General features: G+C 42.5%; 1 protein-coding gene across 2 annotated transcripts in view; it reads left to right on the top strand.

Moving 5' to 3' along the window:
• Positions 1 to 24,074, top strand: part of ca8 (carbonic anhydrase 8 (inactive)) — a 65,993-nt gene that overhangs the window by 11,993 nt on the left and 29,926 nt on the right. For both annotated transcript variants that reach the window (XM_085993013.1, XM_085993012.1), the window contains exons 4-7: positions 4,425 to 4,520; positions 11,419 to 11,481; positions 16,708 to 16,756; positions 16,875 to 16,987. In XM_085993013.1, coding sequence (XP_085849139.1) covers positions 4,425 to 4,520; positions 11,419 to 11,481; positions 16,708 to 16,756; positions 16,875 to 16,987 — 321 coding nt within the window. The remainder of the gene's footprint in view (positions 1 to 4,424; positions 4,521 to 11,418; positions 11,482 to 16,707; positions 16,757 to 16,874; positions 16,988 to 24,074) is intronic.

The raw sequence follows: 24,074 nt of genomic DNA on the forward strand, positions 1-24,074 counted from the left end.
GTCAAGGATGTCACTGAACGGCTGCAGGACATTCTGAGTGGGGAGGGTGAACAGCCAGAGGTCATGGTCCATATTGGTACCAACGACATAGGCAGAAAGAGGGATGAGGTCCTGCAGGCAGAGTTTAGGGAGCTAGGAAAGAGATTAAAAAGCAGAACCTCAAAGGTAGTAAGATGGTCTTAAAAGAAGTGGATGCATTGGTTGCAAACTACCAAAATTCCCTGGATTCTGGAAAGGTCCCAGCGGATTGGAAAATCACAAATGTAACACCCCTATTTAAGAAGGGAGGAAGGCAGAAAGCAGGAAACTATAGACCAGTTAGCCTAACATCTGTCATTAGGAAAATGCTGGAGTCCATTATTAAGGAAGCAATAGCAGAACATTTAGAAAATCATAATAGTCAAGCAGAGTCAGCATGGTTTTATGAAAGGGAAATCATGTTTGACAAATTTGCTGGAGTTTTTTGCGGATGTAACGAGCAGGGTGGATAAAGGGAAACCAGTTGATGTGTATTTGGATTTCCAGAAGGCATTCGATAAGGTGCCACATAAAAGGTTACTGCACAAGATAAGAGCTCACTGGGTTGGGGGTAATATATTAACATGGATAGAGGATTGGCTACCTAACGGAAAACAGAGTTGGGATAAATGGGTAATTTTCAGGTTGGCAAACGGTAACTAGTGGGGTGCCACAGGGATCCGTGTTGGGGCCTCAACTATTTACAATCTATATTAATGACTTAGCTGTAGGGACCGAGTGTAATGTAACCAAGTTTGTTGTTGATACAAAGACAGGTGGGAAAGCAAGTTGTGAAGAGGACACAAAGAATCTGCAAAGGGATATAGACAGGCTAATTGAGTGGGCAAACATTTGGCAGATGGAGTATAATGTGGGAAAGTGTGAGGTTATCCACTTTTGGTAAGAAAAATAAAAAAGTTTATTATTATTTAAATGGAGAAAGATTACAAAATGCTGCAGTACAGAGAGACCTGGGGGTCCTTGTGCATGAAACACAAAAAGTTAGCATGCGGGTACAGCAAGTAATCAGGAAGGCAAATTGAATGTTGGCCTTTATTGCAAGGGGGGTCGAAGTATAAAAGCAGGGAAGTCCTGCTACAACTGTACAGGGTATTGGTGAGACCATACCTGGAGTACTGTGTATCGTTTTGGTCTCCTTATTTAAGGAGGGATATACTTGCATTGGAGGCAGTTCAGAGAAGGTTCATGAGGTTGATTCCTGAGATGAAGGGGTTGACTTATGAAGAAAGATTGAGCAGTTTGGGCCTATACTCATTGGAGTTTAGAAGAATGAGAGGTGATCTTATTGAAACATAGAAGATACTGAGGGGGCTCGACAAGGTAGATGCAGAGATGATGTTTCCCCTCATGGGGGAATCTAGAACTAGGGGGCATAGTTTCCACAATAAAGGGTCGCCCATTTAAAACTGAGATGAGGAGGAATTTCTTCTTTCATAGGGTCGTAAATCTGTGAAATTCTCTACCCCGGAGAGCTGCGGAGGCTGGGTCATTGAATATATTTAAGGTGGAGATAGACAGATTTTTGAACAATAAGGGAGTGATGGGTTATGGGGAGCGGGCAGGGAAATGGAACTGAGCCCAAGATCAAATCAGCCATGGTCTCATTAAATGGTGGAGCAGGCTCGAGGGGCCAAATGGCCTGCTCCTACTCCTAGTTCTAATGTTCTAATCTCCAGATTACTCCTGGTGCCACGTGCTAATGAGTATAGAAATAGGAGGATAGAGCAGATGAATGTGTGGCTGTAGCGATGGTGCAGGAGGGAGGACTTTAGATTCCTGAGGCATTGGGACCATTTCTGGGGGAGGTGGGACCTGTACAAGCCGGGCGGTTTGCACCTCAACAGGACCGGGAACAATATCCTCGTGGGGGTTTTGCTGGAGATGTTCGGGAGGGTTTAAATTAGCTTGGCAGGGGGATGGGAATCTGAGTAGATTCAGGAGGGAGAGAAGCAAAGCTGGAAATGGAAGGCAGAAAATTAGTAAGCGAGTTTGGAAGGCAGAGGAAATGAAGGCTAGAAAATAGACAACAAGGGAGTTTGGCAGTGATAAATGGTATATACTTCAATGCAAGGAGTCTAGGGAATAAAGCAAATGAGCTGAGGGCACAGATAGACACATGGGAGGATGATATTATAGCTATTACTGAGACATGGCTGAAAGAAGGGCAGGAATGGCAGCTCAACATTCCTGGTTACAGGGTTTTCAGACGAGATAGAAAGGGAGATAAAAAAGGAGGGGAGGTCGCAATATTGATTAAAGAAACAATTACAGCTGTGAGGAGAGAGGATATCTTAGAAGGATCATCCAATGAGGACATATAGGTTGAACTGAAAAGTAAAAAAGGGGCGATCGCACTGCTGGGAGTGTACTATAGACCCCCAAACAGTCAGAGGGAGATTGAAGAGCAAATATATGTAGGCACGTTTTTGGGACGTGCAAAAATAGGGCAGTAATAGTAGGAGATTTCAACTGGGAGTGCTGCACTGTCGGAGGTGCCGTCTTTCAGATGAGACGTTAAACCGAGGCCCCGTCTGCGCTCTAAGGTGGGTGTAAAGGATCCCATGGCACTATTTCGAAGAAGAGCAGGGGAAGTTATCCCCGGTGTCCTGGCCAATATTTATCCCTCAACCAACATCACTGAAACAGGTTATCTGGTCATTATCACATTGCTGTTTGTGGGACCTTGCTGTGCGCAAATTGGCTGCCGCGTTTCCCACATTACAACAGTGACTGCACTTCAAAAGTATTTCATTGGCTGTAAAGCGCTTTGAGACGTCCGGTGGTTGCGAACGGCGCTATAGAAATGCAAGTCTGCCTTCCTCCCTTCCTCACTCACTCACTCGGATAAAATTAGTGTGAACGGTATAGAGGGAGCAGAATTCTTAAAATACATTCAGCAGAATTTTTTTAGCCAATACATATTCTGAAAACAAACAAATCCTCAAGGATAGATAGTATTTATCACAGCGTGCTGAGGGACTAGGAAGGAGGACCGTGAGGCACTGACGACCATTATGAGGGAGTCATTGGATGCTGTGAAGCACCAGTAGATAGGAAACGGGTGAATGTGATACCTATATCTAAAAAGGTGATAAAATAGACACGGGCAACGACAACCCCATTAATCTTCTATTTCATGTAAAATAATGGAATTAATTATATGGAGTAAACTTGAGAATTATCTGTACAATAACCTAGTTAACATGGATTCAGACGGGGAAGATCCTGAACAAACTCTTCAACTTCTTTGAGAAAGTGGTAGTCAAAGTAGACTATGATAAGCCCCATGATGTGTATCTCAAGTTCCATGTTTGTGGTAGGAACACAAGACCTCTTGTGGCTATACCACAATAATCCCAAAAGATTGCAGAGTGCAGTTACGAGTCAACCACGTTGGTGTGGGACTGGAGTCACACATAAGCGAGACACTAGTAATGGGCAGTCTTTTAAGAAGAATTCAAAATGTGAGACTGCCCTCTGATTACCATGAGATGCAGTCAAACCCACATGTCAGTAGTTAGATCATGATGGGGTTGATGACGGGTGCATGAACCATGGCTTTCAGGGGTCTGCATACATACGAGGCTGAGTGTGAAGAAACCCTTGCATGTGAAGACTGGGGGTGTAAAGGACCTATGTCTCCTCATAGATATTAATGCTAAGCTCTTAAAACACTTGAACACAGCGAGTGGGAGGTAGTTGACATGTTTAGTGTAGTGCATTCTTGGAAGTTGTGGCTGACTTTCCTTGTATTTCCTGACATAATAGAGTAGTTAAACTTCATTTGGCAGTAAATTGCCGTACATGGGGTCATTGGGTTGGCACTGGTTGCCTTGGCCATATCCTTCCAGTGGACTTTTGGATGGCCTTCGTCGCTTGGTCTCAAACAGGGCCTGCTTACTCTGCCTTACTTGGGCCTGCATCATTTCCACTGCTGCCTTTGAAAACATGGGGACTCTCTGCCCTGCAGCAGACCTCTATCTTGCCCCAAAGAATCTAACTACTACTTTTGACTAAATTATTTGCTGATGCCTGACCTTTTGAGCTGCTGCAGCAGGTCACTTTCTGCCACTAATTTCAATGGGGTCAGCACCAGTGTGATTGGGAGGCCGAAGTCCGACCCGGCTGCATTCTAGCAGCAATTGTGACACAGAGGGAAACCTAGGCTATTGTGTTGTTTTGTTCTGCTTTGATTTTTAAAACATTCAAATGCAAGATTAAAGAATCTGATTTTTCATAAGAATCAGTAGACAATACTTTTGAAAAGGCTTTATTTTTAGTAACTTATTGGGCATTCCAGGTTCAAAGAGCAAACCATGATTATTAAGTGGTCTCTGTTATAATGAAATTGTTTTTTCTAATATTTGCAATATTTATATTTTCAGCTTCATCTTATCCATTGGAATGCTACCTTGTTCAACAATATTGATGAAGCTTTGGGGAAGAAAAATGGGATAGCTATCATTGCTTTGTTTGTCCAGGTAATTATTCAATTATAGACAAGTATATTATTCACCCTCGCCTGGGACAGGGGTGGGGGCTGCGGGGGTGGTGGTGGGGGGAAGCTGTATTATAGAACGGGTTGCTTGGCTGCTCTTGTTTATCTTCTTGTGGTCACTTACAAAGTGACATTATTGAAGTCTGGCACTTTTGCACCAGCTATTTCTGTACTAAATTCAATTCTGCCAGGTAGCTTCACTACAATGGACTGGTAACATTTGCCCATTCTGTAGAGCACTTTTTTCTTGTTGCACCCAAGAAGGCACCACAATTACATCAAATTTGCTGTAGAGAAATAACATGACTAATTCCTTACAAAAAAACAACAGGTTTAAAGGCAAATTTCTGTGCTGCAGAGCTGTGAAAATTTGGGTTTAGACAGTCTGAAGGTATCCCTGAATTTGGTTCTTTGTACCAATTTCTTGTAGGCCATGCTGCATTTCAGAGGTGTATGTGATTTATACGGAACAGGGCCTGTAGTCAGGTAGTCGGACCTGAAGCTGTGGAGCAGTGGGGATTGGAGCCTGCCGCCAGAGAAACAAAAGTGCAAATGCTTAGAGAGTCAAAGTAGTGAAATAGCAGGAGTTTCAGGAATGATCACCAATGGCCCAAAAAAGGGAGTAATTAAGAGTTTTACAATAAAATACCGTGAGCTAACCGTATAAACAAATACACATCTGTCAGGGTGTGCACAGTGGGACAAGAATGCAACTTTGTGGTACACAGTGGAAAAACAGATGGCCCTTTGAAAATAGTGGAAGAATGTATGTGCGTAATCGGAATTAGCTCCCGAGCAACTCCTACAATTGAGCAAGAGATGAAATTTTAGCAAAATGAAATATAATTGAAGCTGGTACGGTACAATGTAACAAGCAGAAAGTGTGTTTCTCATACATCAAACTCTGCACAAATTGCAGTCACACCCACTCCTTACCCCCCCCCCCATCCCACACTGAAATCAGGACTTGAGCCCCTTCCACAAGCTATAAATCGCCATGCAACAAGACCAGAGATCAAACAACAAACCCACATTCAACTACCCCACCCACACTGAGCAGCAATTCATGGATCAGGCCATAAATCTGTGCTCAATGGTCCCATGCACTGAGCATAAATTTTGGGGTCAGATCCGAACTTTTCTTTAGGATTTCCCCGCCCCACTGAGCAGAGGGAGTGTGCTTACCCCCGTACTCCCTCTGCCATTGGATACAGATATGTGGAAGGAACCCTCCAATCCAAATTTGGCAGCTCCCTAAACTGAGCAGTAATATAGAGAACACCCCTATCACTATTTACATGATTTGGCACCCACCCTCTAAGTCAAGTAACTCCCCCTCTCAAACTGACCATTATTTTGGTGATTGGCTCCCAAAAACCTCACTTAAGCACATCTTTCCACTGATCATCACTTCGGTGGTTGGACCCCACTGTCCTCAGCTGGACAACACCCCACTTACTGAGCATTGTTTTGGTGACTGAACATAGCCTTCTCATCTGAACATCTTTCCACTTCTACCCTGAGTATCACATAGCTGATTGGAGCCACCTTCCTTTCCCTTTCCCCCTCCACCTCCTTTCCCTTTCCTATTTCAATTATCCCCTGCTCTCTAGCCATGCTTGACCCAAATACAGCACTTGGTCTTCATCACCCAAGCGCAACACCACAGATGATTAACTAATGTAGAAATATAAATAAAACTGTCCTATACTTTTTTCGATATATATTAATGGTCTGGGCTTGGGTATACAGGGCATAATTTCAAAGTTTGCAGATGACACAAAACTCAAATGTAGTAAACAATGAGGAGGATTGTAACAGACTTCAGGAGAACATGACAGACTCGTGAAATGGGCAGACACATGGCAGATTAAATTTAACAGAGAAGTGTGAAGTGCTACGTTTTGGTAGGAAGAATGAGGAGAGGCAATGTGAACTAAATGGTACAATTTTAAAGGGGGTGCAAAAACACAGACACCTTTGGGTGTATGTACACAAATCTTTGAAGGTGGCAGGACAAGTTGAGAAGGCAGTTAAAAAGCATATGGGATCCATGGCTTTATAAATAAACAAGGAAGTTATGCTAAACCTTTATAAAACACTAGTTAGACCTCAGCTAGAGTATTGCGTTCAACTCTGGACACCACACTTTAGGAAGGATGTCAAGGCCATTGAGTGTGCTGAAGAGATTTACTAGAATGATACTAGGGATGAGGGACTTCAGTTATGTAGAGACTGGAAAAGCTGGGGCTGTTCTCCTTAGAGCTGAGAAGGTTGAGGGGAGATTTGATAAAGGTGTTCAAAATCATGAAGGGTTTTGATGGAGTAAATAAGGAGAAACCAGTGGCAGAAGGGTCAGTAACCAGAGGGCACAGATTTAAGGTGAGTGGCAAAAGAACCAGTGGCAACATGAGGTAAAACATTTTTACGCAGCGAGTTGTTGTGATCTGGAATACACTGCCTGAAAGGATGGTGGAAGCAGATTCAGTCATAACTTTGGATAAATATTATAAGGGGAAATATTTAAAGGGCTATGTGGGACAAGCAGGGACTAATTTGATAACTGTACCAAAGTGCTGGCATAGGCATGATGAGCCGAATGCCCTCCTGTGCTGTATCATTCTATAATTCTATACCATAGGAGTTATGCCAAAATAATTTTTTAAAAATTAGTAATGGGGAAATTTTATTTCAAGCACATTTTAAGTATTAACTCTACTAATAAAAGCTTTAAACCCCCCCCCCCCCCCCCAAAAAAAAAACCCACTAGATGCTCCTTTAACAGGCCCACTGCCTTGGACCTGAACCAGTAGAGCTGAGGGAATTTGCAGGAAAGGAAAAGTCACTGGGAAAGGTTGAGAGGAGATTTGATGGAGTTGCTCAAAATCATGGGTCCAGACAGAGTAGATAGAGAGAAACTGTTCCCATTGGCAGAAGGGTCGAGAACCAGAGGACACAGATTTAAGGCGATTGGCAGAAGAACCAAAGGCGACAGGAGGAAAAACTTTTTTACACAGCGAGTGGTTAGGATCTGGAATACAATGCCTGAGGGTGGTGGAGGCAGATTCAATCCTGGCTTTCAAAAGGGAATTGGATAAGTACCTGAAGGAAAAGGGCAGGGGAGTGGGACTAGCTGAAGTGCTCTTGCAGAGAGCTGGCATGGGTTAGATGGGCCAAATGGCCTCCTTCTGTGCTGTAACCATTCTATGAAAAGCGCTATGCCCACACTCATTCACCAGCTAGCAACTGAATCAAGCTTCCATTGCTAGATGTCTGCCTGCAGAATGCCTGCTCAACCTCTTATTTAGGGCCTGGTATGTGGCACAGGGAGATCCTGGAGAATAAAAGGAACAAAATAGAAAATAAGTGAACTGTCTTATTTGCATTTTACAAAGGAGCAAGCCATGTAACTTAACTAACAATAATGGCCTGAATATTTCAAAAAGGAAGAAGATGCATCACCAGGATTAATGCTGTTTCCTCCTGAAAAAGCTTCTCCTCTATTAGTAGATGAAAATAGTAGCCTTATTGGACATTTGAGGATCTTTATCTTTAAGGATTTACACAGGGGAGTTGATAATGAGTAGCAGAAGCTTGTTTTCCACTTCAAGTAATTACAACTGGAAAGTAGCTTTTGTTGTTGTAATTGGCATCTAGTTCCTGGTTCAATATGAAGGTCAATTAGTTTAGATTGAAAAACTTTAAGTCCCAGGTATGTGGGCTTGGTTTTACTGGATATATGAATGAAGAAATTGGGCAGTTCCAGCCCTACATGGAAATAACAGACACACATTATTTTTATACTGCACTATTTATAAAAAAAAAAAAATGAACAATTGAGATTATAACTGAGTGGACTTGAACTAGATCATTGGAATATCAAATAATGTTGGCTCAGGAATGGACAAAAAAAGGGTGAAGGATCCTCAGGTCACTTTCAGGTTCTAGTGACCAGAGCAAGAATGACATTGGCATAGGCATAGTAGCAAAGTGTGGTACAGAAAATCTTAAGAGAATAAGGAAGGAGATATAAATAATTGATGACTATATATCTTTTTTTTTTTTAAATGTGTGCCCAGCCCAGGCTGATGGAATTAAAGTTTCCTCTTCACTGACTACAGAGGTCCTGAGTGGAAATAGTCACTGTTCTTGATATTTGTCATGGAGTTGGCATTCTTAAAGGGATAGTGAGGGAAGTGGAAATGTGCAGTATGAAGTTGAGAAGTGTTCAATGCTGACAGTGGGTGTAAGATGTGGAAAATGTTCTATTCAGTAGCACCGACATCCTCGAGTTAGAGAAACACAGAAATGTTACTCGCTCCCTTAAAGTGTGTAGAACATATCTATGTAATAGGTTAAAGGTTTTGCATCTGCATACAAAACCTTTAATACTGTCACATTTTGCCTCACTCTTTGTCAACTTTTTCCATTACAAAATCATGTGCTTACATTTATAATGGAGCTGTCTAAATATAATGGAGCTGTCTAAATAAACCTATCACATGAATTATACTCTCCTGTCATTAGTGATGCAATTGCACTTATTTCATTAATAAACCCCTTCGCCTGAACTGCAAGACGAGAGCTGGCCCTCCAGTTAACTCTCAATTTAGCCTTCCTTGCTAGCTGTTCCTGCTCACCTATGCTTGATGAGTCCTTCAGTTCAGTCCCCTCAAGTCACTTGGTTACCGATTTCTGTGGCCAGCTCTCGTCCTAGTGCTGAACAGGACAGAGATACAGGGGGAAAAATTTGGTTGCTTTGCACCTCCCGTTAGCGCCCCTCCTTCCCCCCCCCCCGCCCTTAGGGCGCTAACGGTGAAAAGCACCTAGCGCCCGGGCGCAGCCTCGCTAACGCCTCTCATGAAATTCAGCGGGAGGTTACCAGCGGTGGTAGCTGCTAGTGCCCTGTGGCACTGCGCCTCCGGCGATAACATCATCACCGTGTGCAGCACCCTGGCCGCAAACTTGGCTCGCTATGTCCGACAGGGTCAGGGTAGTGTTTTTGTGGCCAGGGCGGCGCAAATTAAAGGGCAGATAGATGCCGGGCGCCTTTTTTTGGGCACCTGCCTGCTCTCACCTCCCCCTGTGGGGTGCCGGCCACGATTGGTCAGCCTGGCACTCCTGTTGAATGCCGGGCTCTCTTGCCGATACTGTGCTCCCCGGTGGTCCAGCAGGACCCTGTTGTGTGCTGTGCTAGGCCCCTCCCCTTTAATCGGGAGGGAGGCCTGTAGTACCGTGGCACGACGTGCCGACGATCCTGGCGCTGCTGCATGTAGCGCCGCGATATTCAATGGGCGGCCCCAAGAGGGAGGGGGAGCGCTTCCAGTAGCGCCCCGCCTCCTGCTTGGGACGCTACCATTCAATTTCGGTAGCGCCCTGTAGAAGTTAGCGCCCCATAGGCTATCCAACCCAATTGTTCCCCTGCAGTCTTCATCAATTTTATTTTAAAGTGACTTCTGTGCAATACTAATTAACAAAGGAAGGTCCAAAACATGTTGGACAGTATGTTGAAGTTCACCACTCACAAATAGGGTACTGATGCATGGCACTGACACTTTGCAGTCAACCATGGATCATGGTGCTAGGCAGGGTAAGAATGAGTAAAGGTGCATTGTTGAGATTTTTGTCATCAGTCTGTCTATTACTAGTGTCTTAGTTTTCTGATTGACCTGAAAAAAGGACGGTGGGACTAGGGTTAGGAGGTGGGTTAATATGTACTCTGGATAAAGGGTTTCAACCTTCATGTGTGAGCCTGGTTACCATAGTGTATATGATGATGGGAAGAAGCAGCAAGTGTGGCCAAAGGGAGAAATAGTTGTGAGGGTAGTAACAGCTTTTGAGGGTGAGAGTGTAAGCAGAAAGGAGGTAGTGTAGTTTTCTCTGCTGACTTGTGACCAACCATGGGAAGTGGGGAAGGGAAGTATTGAGTCTTGCAGGTCTGTGCATAAAGGATGAGAGATGTAAAGGGGAGTCTTACCTTGGCACCCCTGGTGAAATATTTACATTTCCTTCTGTCCTTCAGCCAGGTCCTGGAGAAAATGCTGCTCGCATTCACATGTTGTGCCACCTCTTGCCATACCTGTTCACTAAACTAAAAGTATGTGCTTATTCTCCTGAATCGTGTAGCTGTATGGAACACTAAATGTTCTGAACTCCATGATGACTGCCAGTTACTACAGAGCCACTTCAGATGTTGGTCAGAATCCTACTCAATCCTAGTAAAATAGCCATGCCTGCTCCACCATCAAATCTGCCATGCCTAAAAAAAATAGTTGCAGCTTCCCACAATCTCACTCGTCCTCCCATGGTCGGGACACTTCTGGAAAGCAATTATATATTCTCCTCCCCTAAATCCACCATTGCCTGGAGTAAACTGAAGTTGCAGAAGTTTACCTAGCCCTTCATCTGTTTCCTATGTAGTCACCAGCGTAAATGATTTGGGAATGGTCAAGAGAGGCAGGGGTGTTTTCTCTCCTACCAACTCTAAAAATATAAGAGGTTGAACATATTCCTATTCTACTGAATCTGATCCCCATTTACATTTTTTTGAATCATTCCTAAATATAATACAAATGTTTTAAATTTTATAAAAGGATCTGTGTGGCAGCTTCAAAAAAAAATTTCAGTTTTGTTCAGTGACCTACTGTTCTGCAGCTCTGATATATGATGACTTACTGTAGATAGTACAAGTTTCAGACAAGATTCAAGGTCATTTTGTGTAACATGTTCAAGTATTCTTAACCAAAGCAATATTTAAGTACAGGGCTACCCATTTGTTGCTGGGTGAGTGATTGATTGTTAAGTTTTTAATACCTCTTATTTTCACACACTGGATGACAAAATGGTAAAGATAAATAAATGCCTATTTTTGTTTGTCACAGATAGGAAAGGAGCATTTGGGTCTAAAGGCTGTTACTGAAATCCTTCAGGAAATTCAGTACAAGGTAAGCGATAAATCATTTTTCCTGTAGAACAAACAATACCTGCCTCCCTTATGGTGACTCAACATCCTTATAATGTAAATAAGATAAAGGAAGTTAACGCAGCCAACTGGCTTTACATATGTTTGTATTCAGAAATAGGGAAGAGGGAAGCAGCACTTGGTGGTATAAAAATAATACAAAAGAGATTGACACACTAATGCTTCGAGTAAGTTCAACTCACGTCATTTACGTTACAAAGCTTATCACTCGCTTGTGTAGCACAGCCCCCAGTGACAGAGAGGGAGCGTCTCATAATTGTTGACACTGCTTAAGTGAAGGTCTTGGTTGCTGATGTACCTAATGTACATAATAGCAAGCTCTCTTGTTCAGTGGCCTGTCCCCACACAGATCAGTAGACACCATGAAGGAGTGCCAGCAGCAGGGGCATGGCCAGAGTAGGAACAGATAAGGTTGCTGTTTCTCAGGCAGCACTACATTTGGGCCATCTAGCCTCCACTACTCAAATGACAGAAGATGTGCCAGAAAGAAAGAAAGACCTCAGCAGCACCTGATGTGGCAGAATCTGTTGCAAGCCCATTTCATAATTTCTTCCATTTATGTAATGCCTTTCATGACCTCAGGATGTTCCAAAGCACTTTTCAGTAAATTAAGTACTTTTGAAGTGTAGTTACTGTTTTAATGTAGGAAAGGCAGCAGCCAATTTGTGCACAGCAAAGTCCCGCAAACAGCAATGTGATGATGACCAGATAATTCCCATGCTCCTCTTCAAAAGAGTGCCATGGGATCTTTTACGTAATAAGGTGGATGAATTAGCTGCGCAAATGGATGTAAAAGGATATGATATAATTGGGATTACGGAGACATGGCCCCAGGATGAACAAGGCTGGGAATTCAACATCCAGGGGTATTCAATATTCAGGAAGGACAGGCAAAAAGGAAAAGGAGGTGGGGTAGCATTGCTGGTTAAAGAGGAGATTAACACAATAGTAAGGAAGGATATTAGCTCTGATGATCTGGAATCTGTATGGGTAGAGCTGAATAATACCAAGGGGCAGAAAACATTAGTAGGAGTTATATACAGACCCCCAAACAGTAATGCTGAGGTTGGGGATGGCATTAAATGGGAAATTAGAGATGCGTGCAATAAGGGCACAGCAGTTATCATGGGTGACTTTAATCTACATATAGATTGGGCTAACCAAATTAGTAACAATACTGTGGAGGAGGAATTCCTAGAGCGTATACGGGATGGTTTCCTGGACCAACATGTCGAGGAACCAACTAGAGATCAGGCCATCTGACTGGGTATTATGTAATGAGAAAAAGATTGATTAGCAGTCTTGTTGTGCGAGGCCCCTTGGGGAGGAGCGATCATAATATGATAGAATTCTTCATTAAGATGGAGAGTGAAGTAGTTGACTCGGAGACTAGGGTCCTGAATTTAAATAAAGGAAACGATGATGGTATGAGGCGCGAGTTGGCTAGGATGGATTGGGGAACGTTACTTAAAGGGTTGATGGTGGATAGGCAATGGCAAACATTTAAAGATCGCATGGATGAACTACAGAATTTGTTCATCCCTGTCTGGCATAAAAATAAAACAAAAAAGGTGGCACAACCATGGCTAACAAGGGAAATTAGGGATAGCATAAGATCCAAGGAGAGGACATATAAATTGGCCAGAAAAAGCAGAAAACCTGAAGATTGGGAGCAGTTTAGGATTCAGCAAAGGAAGACAAAGGGATTAATTAAGAGGGGGAAAATAGAGTATGAGAGTAAGCTTGCAGGGAAGATAAAAACTGACTAAAAGCTTCTATAGATATGTGACGAGAAAAAGATTGGTGAAGTCAAACGTAGGTCCCTTGCAGTCAGAATCGGGGGAATTTACACTGGGGAACAAAGAAATGGCTTACCAATTAAATACATACTTTGGTTCTGTCTTCACAAAGGAGGACTCAAATAACCTCCCAGAGATGTCGGGGAACATAGGGTCTAATGAGAGGGAGGAACTGAATGAAATCAGTATTTGTAGGGAAATGGTGTTAGGGAAATTCACGGGATTGAATGCCGATAAATCCCCAGGGCCTGATAATCTACATCCTAGGGTACTTAAGGAAGTGGCCCTAGAAATAGTAGATGCATTGCTGGTCATCTTTAAAATTCTATAGACTCTGGCACAATTCCCATGGAATGGAGGGTAGCTAATGTAACCCCACTGTTTAAAAAAGGGTGATAGAAAATGGGGAATTATAGACTGGTAAGCCTGACATCGGCAGTGGGGAAAATGCTAGAGTCCATTATAAAAGATGTAATAGCAGAGCAGTTGAAAAACAGTGACCGGATCGGACAAAGTCAACATGGATTCACAAAAGGTAAATCATGCTTCACTAATCTACTGGAATTTTTTGAGGATGTAACTGATAAGGGAGAACCAGTGGATGTGGTGTATTTGGACTTTCAGAAGACTTTCGATAAGGTCCCGCATAAGAGATTAGCGTGCAAAGTTAAAGCACATGGGATTGGGGGTAAGGTACTGACTTGGATAGAGAACCGGTTGGCAGACAGGAAGCAAAGAGTTGGAATAAACGGGTCTTTTTCCGAGTGGCAGGCAGTGACTAGTGGGGTACCGCAGGGATCGGTGCTAGGACCCCAACTATTCACAATATATATTAATGATCTAGACGAGGGGACTAGATGTAATATCTCCAAGTTTGCAGACAACACAAAGCTGGGTGAGCCTGTGTGTTATGAGGAGGATGCCGAGAAACTCCAGTATGATATGGACAGTTTGGATGATTGGGCAGATGCGTGGCAGATGCTGTATAATGTGGATAAATGCGAAGTTATCCACTTTGGTGGCAAAAACAGGAAGGCAGATTATTATCTGAACAGCAATAGATTGGGAGAAGCGGAAGTGCAACGAGACCTGGGTGTCCTTGTGCACCAGTCGTTGAAGGTAAGCATGCAGGTGCAGCAGGCAGTTAAGAAGGCAAATGGTATGTTGGCCTTCGTAGCGAGAGGATTCGAGTGCAGGAGCAAGGCTGTCTTGCTGCAGTTGTACAGGGCCTTGGTGAGACCACACCTTGAGTATTGTGTGCAGTCTTGGTCGCCTTATCTGAGGAAGGATGTTCTTGCCATGGAGGGAGTGCAGCGAAAATTCACCAGACTGATACCTGGGATGGCAGGAATGACGTATGAGGAGAGATTGGATCAATTGGGCTTAATATTCATTGGAGTTTAGAAGAATGAGGGGATCTCATTGAAACTTATAAAATTCTAACAGGATTAGACAGAATAGATGCAGGAAGGATGTTCCCGATGGAGGGGGAGTCCAGAACCAGGGGTCACAGTCTAAGGATAAGGGGTAAGCCATTTAGGACAGAGATGAGGAGGAATTTCTTCACCCAGAGAGTGGTGAACCAGTGGAATTCTCTACCACACAAGGCAGTTGAGGCCAATTCATGAAATATATTCAAGAAGGGAGTTAGATATATTCCTTGAGGCTAAAGGGATCAAGGGATATGGGGAGAAAGCAGGGACAGGGTACTGAATTTGGATGATCCGCCATGATCTCATTAAATGGCGGAGCAGGCTCGAGGGGCCGAATGGCCTACTGCTCCTATTTTCTATGTTTCATTTCACTGTTGCTTTCCAGGGTGAAAATGATTAAGGTATTTACCTGGTAACCAAAACATCAGTGGATGAATCTGTATATTGCAGATTGCTTGATATTATTATAGATGTTCTCTGTGGTAGTTTAGAAGGCGGCATAGAAGTTGGGGGCAGTTGTGACCTGGCAGAGCTGTCTTTCTGCTTGAGATTGCCTGCAGATCAGCTTGCAGCAGATACCCAGCTCTGTCACTTTCTCCTTGATGAACCTTAGGCTGTGAAAACCGTTCTCTTCTGACAATCTCGGGAAGCTGCACCTGGGACTGTAAACACAGTTTAGTGGTTAAGGATAGGTGCGGGCAGTTTGTCCCTGGTTGTATCCCTTTTGTTTATCCTCTTCTTTCATTTCCAAAACATTGTGATATTGGAGCACTGAATGTTAAACCCATTTTTACAATGTTAATTGCAGCAATCTCAATTCCAGCCATTCAGCTTTAAGATGCTACTTGCATACAAACATATGACAATGATGGACAAGAAAAGACCTCCTGGTCCATCCAGCCTGTCCCCCACAACTGTAATGCCTTGTCATCACAATATATACACTTCCCACCCAAAAACCATGTACTCTCCTGGGAGAGGCGAGAAAACAGATAAATACCCAGGCTAATTAGGGGAAAAATCCTCCAGAAACCGGTCCAGAAAGGCGAGAGAATTTAACATCAATTTTATATGGAAGAGCAAAGTGCACAGTGGCAAAATGCCAATCATAAAATAACACACCATGCAAGTCCAGTGGGAAACTGGTGAAATTTAAATTTGCACTGTTTTACATCCTTTGCTCGTCTGAACTGCACTGAAGAAAATAATCCTGCTGGTTAGAAGACTGGCCCCATTGACCGTTTAATCACAGAAAATGTCACAACAAAACTCTTGCCTTGTTTTCCACAAATGCACACTTTCTAGCGGGGTCACTGTGTAGCAATTAGGCTAATTTCCCCTCTTTCCTCTTCTTTAGCCCTGTGATCAATCATCTTTCTTATTGTGAGGAAAAAAATAAAGTAAATGTGAGTGACAGTAAATTAAACCATGTAACATTAATTATTAGATAATCATAACCGACTTCAACTAGAAGTGTGTATGTGTGGACGTCCGGTGAGGATGAGGATAGGGGCTTGGCAATGATGCCGCTCCAGTCAAATATCCTGCGGACACTCGCTTATCTCGAAGGTCACACATGAAGATTGACCATACTGTGCATGGCATTGACATCTTCAGGAGAGAAAGGGGTGAAAATTGGTTGAAAAAATACACTGGTTATCAGAATTAGGCAACGATATGTGAAAATGGTATATATTTAAAAAATTTAAAATGTAGTTTAATGAAGAAAATGCATATGAAATTACTTGGATTAACTTCAAAATATTGGTTGTGAATCAGGAACAATGTTAGGATATCAATGTTAGAAGGTCAGTTTTATTGGTTTGAGAAGAATAGGTCAAGGTTGTGGCATGATACAAGACCATATCTATAATTTTCTTCACTTAATTGTACTGTGTAATTATTCTTCATGGATATAAAGCTTTTCTTTGTTTAAAAAATTGTGTATCTTTTTAGGGGAAATTGAAAACCATACCATGTTTCAATCCTAATACCCTACTTCCTGGTAAGTATTATTTTCTCCTTGATGACATTCACAGTATTATTAATAAACCATTCAATAGGACAATTTGCAACCTTTTAAAAAATGTTTCTAATTTCCTCACATTTTGTCAATGTTTTAGATCCGCTCCTTCGAGATTACTGGGTATATGAAGGCTCTCTGACCATCCCTCCGTGCTGTGAAAATGTGACCTGGGTATTATTCCGATACCCTTTAACAATCTCTCAGTTGCAGGTACATAATGAACTTCACAAAGCTTGCCTCTGTAGAGAAAACTTGGAAAACCACTTTTCTAAAGTTTCTTTGTCTTTTAAGTAAAGGTTAAAGCCTTGGAATTCATATAGGCAACAGAATCCCGAGCAAAGGTCAAAGATGAAATGATAGTTGGCTTTTTATCACATTTTTGCTAAACAGGTCAACAGGAGTCGGGTAACCATAGAGATCAATCAATCAATCAATAAGAGAATAAACGTACCATGTTGTGTATTTCCACTTTGGTTTAGCTGTTAAATGTCACCATTTGAAGTTGTTGTGTAGTGATGTTTGATAAAAAGAAAAACGGCTTAGCCTGAACTTTTTAAACACAAAATTGGATATGTGAGCTAGAAAGAGCCATATGGTCATTGTTTTTCTTAATTTTACCCAGGTTAATTTGAATATTAATTCAATACAGTTTACTTAACTATGTAATATTATGTAAATAGTTCACCTGTAAAATTTATCCCGATTAGAAAGAAAGAACTTGCATTAATATAGCATCTTTCACAACCTCAGGATATCCCAAATGCTTTACAGTCAATTGCAGGAAACTTCGCAATATCCGGCACCGACGGGACCGAGCTGCTGCCGATCTATCAAAACTTCCGGATAGACCAGCGCTAATGTTGAAGGATACAGAGGTTTTCATCTCCGTATCTGACAACAAACACTGTTGCTTAGCAACAGCTTGTAAACACTCGGCCCGTACCTTGGAAGCGTCTCTGAAGCTGTTGCTAAGCTACAGAGACGCTTTCCAGAGCCTGTGTTTTTATAAAAAAAAAAAAAATGCTAGGAGAAGAAAAAAAACCTAACCAAAACGGCTGCTGATTTCTGCCGTTAGATCGAGGTTTCCAGACATACAACCTCCGGATAAACCAAAGTTTCCTGTAAATAGTTTGTAGACACTTGTAATGTAGGAAACACAGCAAAGTCCCATAAACAGCAATGAGATGATGACCAGATAATGTTTGTGATGTTGGTTGAGGAATAAATATTGGCCAGGACACCAGGGGGTAACTCTCTTGCTCTTCTTTGAATAGTGCCATAATACGTCCACCTGACTTACACCAGGTTTTTAAAATTCTTAATAGTGAACATTGATGACTTCCATTAAAGACATTGTTAGTGAAGAGTTCTGAAATCTAACAGAAAGAACACATTAAATTAATGTCACTAGATTCCCTCATTAACTTAGTGTACGTCAATGAATTTGCCATTAGAACCATAAAAGTTTACAGCAGAGAAGGAGGCTATTTGGTCCATCGTGTCTATGCCGACTCTTTGCTAGTGCAGTCCAAAATTAATTCCACTTGCCCTGCTCTCTTCTCATATCCTTCTCGTCAGTACATCGCAGCACTTCAGAAGATGGATAATCTTTTAACTCAATGCAAACCAACAATAGATGTTTGTGTTCCATTCATGCTTGGTTCAAATCATCTTTTAACTTAATTGATTTATTTCTCATCAAAAGCAAGTACAGTAGCTCTCTTCTCACAGCTGGTCCTATTCAATACATGATCACGTTAACACACTTTGTCCTATTAAGAGGTACTATGGCAGTAACCCAGATATCTTGCCCATAGTGTGACCTCCATTTTAAGCATGATGTTTTAAAACTACTATTTGGACTAAGCAAAAATAAAAGAAACCAGGGACAACAAATTCCATTTTTTTAGGAATGAAAAGTTGGTTGAGTTTACCATTAATTTAATTTTTAAAGTTATTTTTAAAACAGATTTCATCCATTCTTAGTGAAAACTGAGTATGTTGATGCACCTGTGTGCATGTGATACAACAACATTGTTTTTTTGTTCCTGCTCTGCCTCCCATTTCCAGCAGCAGTGACATGGCAATGGTAGAATGGAAGTCAGTGTTCTCTTTAAATACAGAGCAGAATCACTGGATCTGAACGACTGAGAGAAAGTTAAGAGATTAAGTCAAGTGAAATATACATTTCTAATTATTAGAAGCTTACTTTTTTTAAGTGGTGCAATACTGGATAATATAAGAAATAGAATAAACACATAAATACAGTGCTGGTACTTGCAACCGTGCAGGAAATTATAATTCTGTAGTATTGATATTCACTGTTAATTGGTTAGAAAATTGATTTTTTATTGATTCGGAAGCTCCAACACACGAAACCACAGGTTCCCAACTAGAGAAGGTAGATTAGGAATAGAGCAGAGTGGTGTAATTTTGCAATTAAATAAATCTGCTGAGATATCACAAATAGAATTGTTCATCATATTACACCCATTTGATATTCTATATCACTTTTTTTTTAGTTTATAATTAAATCAAGAATTGAAAATGTAATTTTCCACATATATGTAGCCCCCCCAATCCAATTACAAGAATGAGGGGAAGCCTGTACCTTAAGGAGACTTTGGGTGGAACCGTCCCATCTTCCCCTTACTGCAGCATGGAAGGTTGTTCCCAGTGGCTAATTTTAGTTATTTTTCTCTGCCATCATAACCAATCATTGCATGTGCTGCATAAAACAATCATTTTGTATGGTGCGGTACTACTTTTCCTCACTGTTTTGGTAGATTTTAATTTATTTTCAATATTTCTAAGCTGAACTTTAAGTTATGAATCTGAAAAAAACGCTTCTCCATTTCAGACCGCCAACTACATCGACTCTGGTGCTAGTCTCTAGATAAGCAAGAGTTGCATGAACAGCCATGAAATGAAAAAGTTTAAAAGGCTGTTCTTCATTTTTGAGCATAGATAGTTTAAAACTAGAATTTATTGAAGGGTTCCAACCACTAGAGAATATTAGTTCTCCCAGTATTTTTCCAGGGACAAAGGCAAGAAACCTTACACTGAAATTCACCTTGGGAGTTAAAGCGAATCTCAGATAAAACAGCCTATTCAACCAGCCACAAACTATAGCTCTATTACAAGATGCTGTTGTTTGGAGTTATATTGCAATTACAGATACAAGCCAGTACATCTGACACTGTAACATGAATCTGCCCGAAAGGCCCGGCAGTTCCCACTGTTGAGCTTCAAGAACAGAGATGTTAGGTCACTATTTACGTGCCCTTTCAACACAGAAAAACTGGGAAAGTAAGTGCTTCAACTTGTTTCCATGTATGGCTTGCAAGAATATTGAAAGAATGCTGTAACAATCGAAGATTTATTCATAATTTGTTTGCCTTTATAGAATCAAAGAAATTGCAGCACAGATAGAAGCCTTTCATTCCACCGTATTTAGCTCTTAAACTGGAGTTATCTACACTAATCCCAATTCCCTTCCCTATATATAACCTTGTACAGTACATTCTTTTTCAGAGATTTATCAAATTCTGTTTTTAACTGTTATAGTCTGTGTAGAAAAAAATAATCTAACTTCTATATAAGTATTCCTTGCATGTTTGCCTTTTGCTAGATTTGGTTATGTCATTGGCTTTAGAGTTATTGTTGAGTTCCTCAAGATTTTTCCAGACCTCCTTTCAGGTTGAGATTGTTGTTGAGAGTTTACCCAGCCCCAAACATTTTGCTACGTACTTTAACCGTCTGTTTCTAAAGATTATTCCTTCTCCGAAGTGTCAGCTGTGGCTCACTTGGTAGCACACTCGCCTCTGAGTCAGAAGGTTGTGGGTTCATGTCCCAGGGACTTGTGCACATAAAGCTAGGTTGACACTCCAATGTAGTGCTGCACTGTCAGAGGTGGCGTCTTCGGATGAGACGTTAAACTGAGGCCCCGTCTGCTCTCTCAGGTGGCCGTAAAAGATCCCACGGCACTATTTCGAAGAAAAGCACGGGAGTTATCCTTGGTGTCCTGGCCAATATTTATCCCTAACAAACATAACAGACAGATTATCTGGTCATTAGCACATTGCTGTTTGTGTGAGCTTGCTGTGCGTGAATTGGCTGCCGCATTTCCTACATTACAATAGCGACTACACTCCAAAAGTATTTCATTGGCTGTAAAGAGCTTTGAGACGTCCAGTGGCCGTGAAAGGCGCGATATAAATGCAGATCTTTCTTTCTCTCCACTGCACGATCGACTGTCATTTCAGTGACTGTGGCAGTGAAGCAGGCTTAGCGAATTCACTGATTAGGCATATTTTTAACTAATGCTTTGGGCCACAACTGCCTTAATGACCTTTGCTACTACTTTTACGAGTTGAATGCTCTGCTGGGGCAAGTGCAGGTGACTTTTCTCCACCACCCCCCGCCCCCCCCCCCTGTTACGTTCGTGTAATAAGAAAAGGACTGCAGAGAATGGTACAACAGGTGTTTACTCAACGTGATTCAAACTGCAACTGACTGTACAGATCACTACTCAGGGTTTATGTACAGGTGTGGTCACTGCCGGTACTACAGGATACAGGAGCTGTAAAAAGTAGTTCTCCCCCTTAAAGGTACATACATTACAATTCCTCCCCTTTTAGATTAACCGTACCATAACACTCATTTAACAATTAAATATCAAACTAATTACAATTAACACTTTTAACATGCAACATTAACTGAAAATAGTCTATTTATAAATTCAGTCTTTGGGGAGGCTTCCTGATTCTTTCTGGATAACTCCTTTCCCGAGTGTCTCGCTCTTGGTGCGGAGGCGATTCTAACACCCTGTCGTCAGTTGATTCATCAGCTTCCAATGCTATTGTTTCTGAGGTAGATGCGACCTGTACGTCGGGTTCCTCACCAGGTACGTATGGCCGAGACATGGGGTTGACTCGTTCCTGTGACTCTAGGATCTGGTCAGCATGGCGTCTCACAATGTTCTCCCCAACATCCACTCTGTACATTAGTGGCCGTTGCCATTTCTCTGTTCGGTAGTTGCGGGCCAAGACTGGTTGCCTGACATTGAAGCTCCTTGTCGGCTTCTCATTGATGTGCTGGAATTGCTTACTCTCAACATCTCTTCGTACATTTGGTCTGAGCAAATCCAGACGAGATCTCAACCTTCGGTTAAAGAACATCATGGCCGGGGCCTGGTTGGTGACTGCATGTGTCACATTTCTGTAGGCTAACAGGAAATTGTCCACCTTATGCTGCAGTGGAATGTCGTCATCGCACATGGCCTTTACTGCTTTTTAAAGGTTTGTACGAACCTCTCAGCCAATCCATTTGTGGCTGGCTGATATGGGGCGGATGTGTAATGCCTTACCCCATTCCTTTTCATAAATCTTCGAAACTCTTCGGACACAAACTGTGGTCCGTTATCGGAGCAAATCTGCTCTGGCAAGCCGTTCCTGGCAAAAATGGTCCGTAGGACTGCAATAGTTTTCTCCGTGGTGGTGGAGGACATTTTGATCACCTCAGGCCATTTCGAGTGCGCATCCACGGCTATTAAAAACATTGAGTCCATGAATGGACCAGCAAAATCAATATGCTGAGGTTAGTGACCGAGACGCAAAGGCTACTGGCCTCTCCGAGCCGTCCGGGAATTTGTGCGACAGCACCGCTCCAATGCCATAGGGTGATGCATCACACGCCAACCGAATTGGTAGTGCTGGGTTGAAATGAGCCAACACCTCTTGATGTGATCAATGCTTTGCTCTTCTGGAAAGCTCGTTTACATTTGTCACTCCCCTTCCATGGTACCCCTGTTTGCAGTAGGGTGTTCAGTGGGTGTAGTACGGTAGACAAATTCGGCAAGAACTTATGGTAGTAGTTCACCAGCCCGAGGAACGACCTCAGTTGTGACACATTTTCCGGTGCTGGAGCCTTGACTACTGCCTCAATCTTTTCAGGGGACTTATGTAACCCCTCTTCATCAATAACGTGGCCACAATACGAGATCTGCTTCTGGAAAAACTCGCATTTGTGGCAATTAGCTCGGAGCCCATATTCCTTCAACCTAGTGAGCACCTGCTCCAGGTTGGCGAGGTGATCACTGTCATTTTCGCCTGTGACCAGGATGTCGTCCAAGTAACACTGGGTCCCTGGAATCCCTTGCAGGACTTGTTCCATTGCCCTTTGCCAAATAGCCGAGCTGATGCTACCCCGAACACCAACCGGTTGTATTGGTAGAGACCTTTGAGTGTTGATCGTGAGGTACTGTTTCGAGGCTTCTTCTACCTTCATTTGCAGATACGCCTGGGCCAGATCAATCTTAGTGAAGCGTTTCCCTCCAGATAGTGAGGCGAAAATATCTTCAATCCGCGGAAGCGGATATTGTACAGTGTGAAGGACTGGGTTCACTGTCACCTTAAAGTCCCCACAGATGTGAACCTTCTTTGGTTCCCCAGGCGTATTACTCAATGACCTCTTCATTACAGGAATGATGGGTGTAGCCCACTCGCTCCAGTCCACTTTGGACAGTACTCCTGAACGTTCCAAACCTTCCAGCTCTCCTTCGACGGCTGGGCGGATCGCATAAGGTGCAGATCACTACTCAGGGTTTATATACAGGTGTGGTCACTGCCGGTACTACAGGATACAGGAGCTGTAAAAAGTAGTTCTCCCCCTTAAAGGTACATACATTACACCCCCCTCACCAAAAGTAGGGAGTAAATGCAAGTCTTGATGAGCCACAACCTAGAGGCTTGTCAATGAGTGGTATTGGCAGTGTTTGGAAATGTTAATGGCATGAACAGCCCCGAGTGTCAAAAAATAAATAATTTGAAATAAAGTTTGACTTTCCTCCCGTCCTCTTGAAAACCGTGAAAGAGTAAGAATAAATAAGCGTTTTTAAGTGGTTTTCTTGATGGTCCTGGAATACAATAGATGTTGCACCTCTTTTAAAATTTTGCCCTATGGCACCGTTGAAAAGTTATGGAACACAGTGCTCTTAAATTTGGGACATACTTATTTCATTAGAATCATAGAATGGTTACAACACAGAAGGAGGCCATTTGGCCCATTAAGCCCGTGCCAGCTTCCTGTAAGAGCACTTCCACTCGTCCCACTCCCCCTGCCCTTTCCCCATAGCCCTGCAATTTTTTTCCTTCAGGTACTTTTCCAATTCACTTTTGAAAGCTACGATTGAATCTGCCTCCACCACCCCCTCAGGCAGTGCTTTCCAGATCCTAACCACTTGCTGCGTAAAGAAGTTTTTTTCTCGTGGCGCCTTTGGTTCTTCTGCCAATCACCT

This window comes from Somniosus microcephalus, chromosome 7 (genome assembly GCF_052327205.1).
Source record: "Somniosus microcephalus isolate GS21.2 chromosome 7, FLI_Smic_1.0, whole genome shotgun sequence".
NCBI classification, from domain to species: Eukaryota; Metazoa; Chordata; class Chondrichthyes; order Squaliformes; family Somniosidae; genus Somniosus; species Somniosus microcephalus.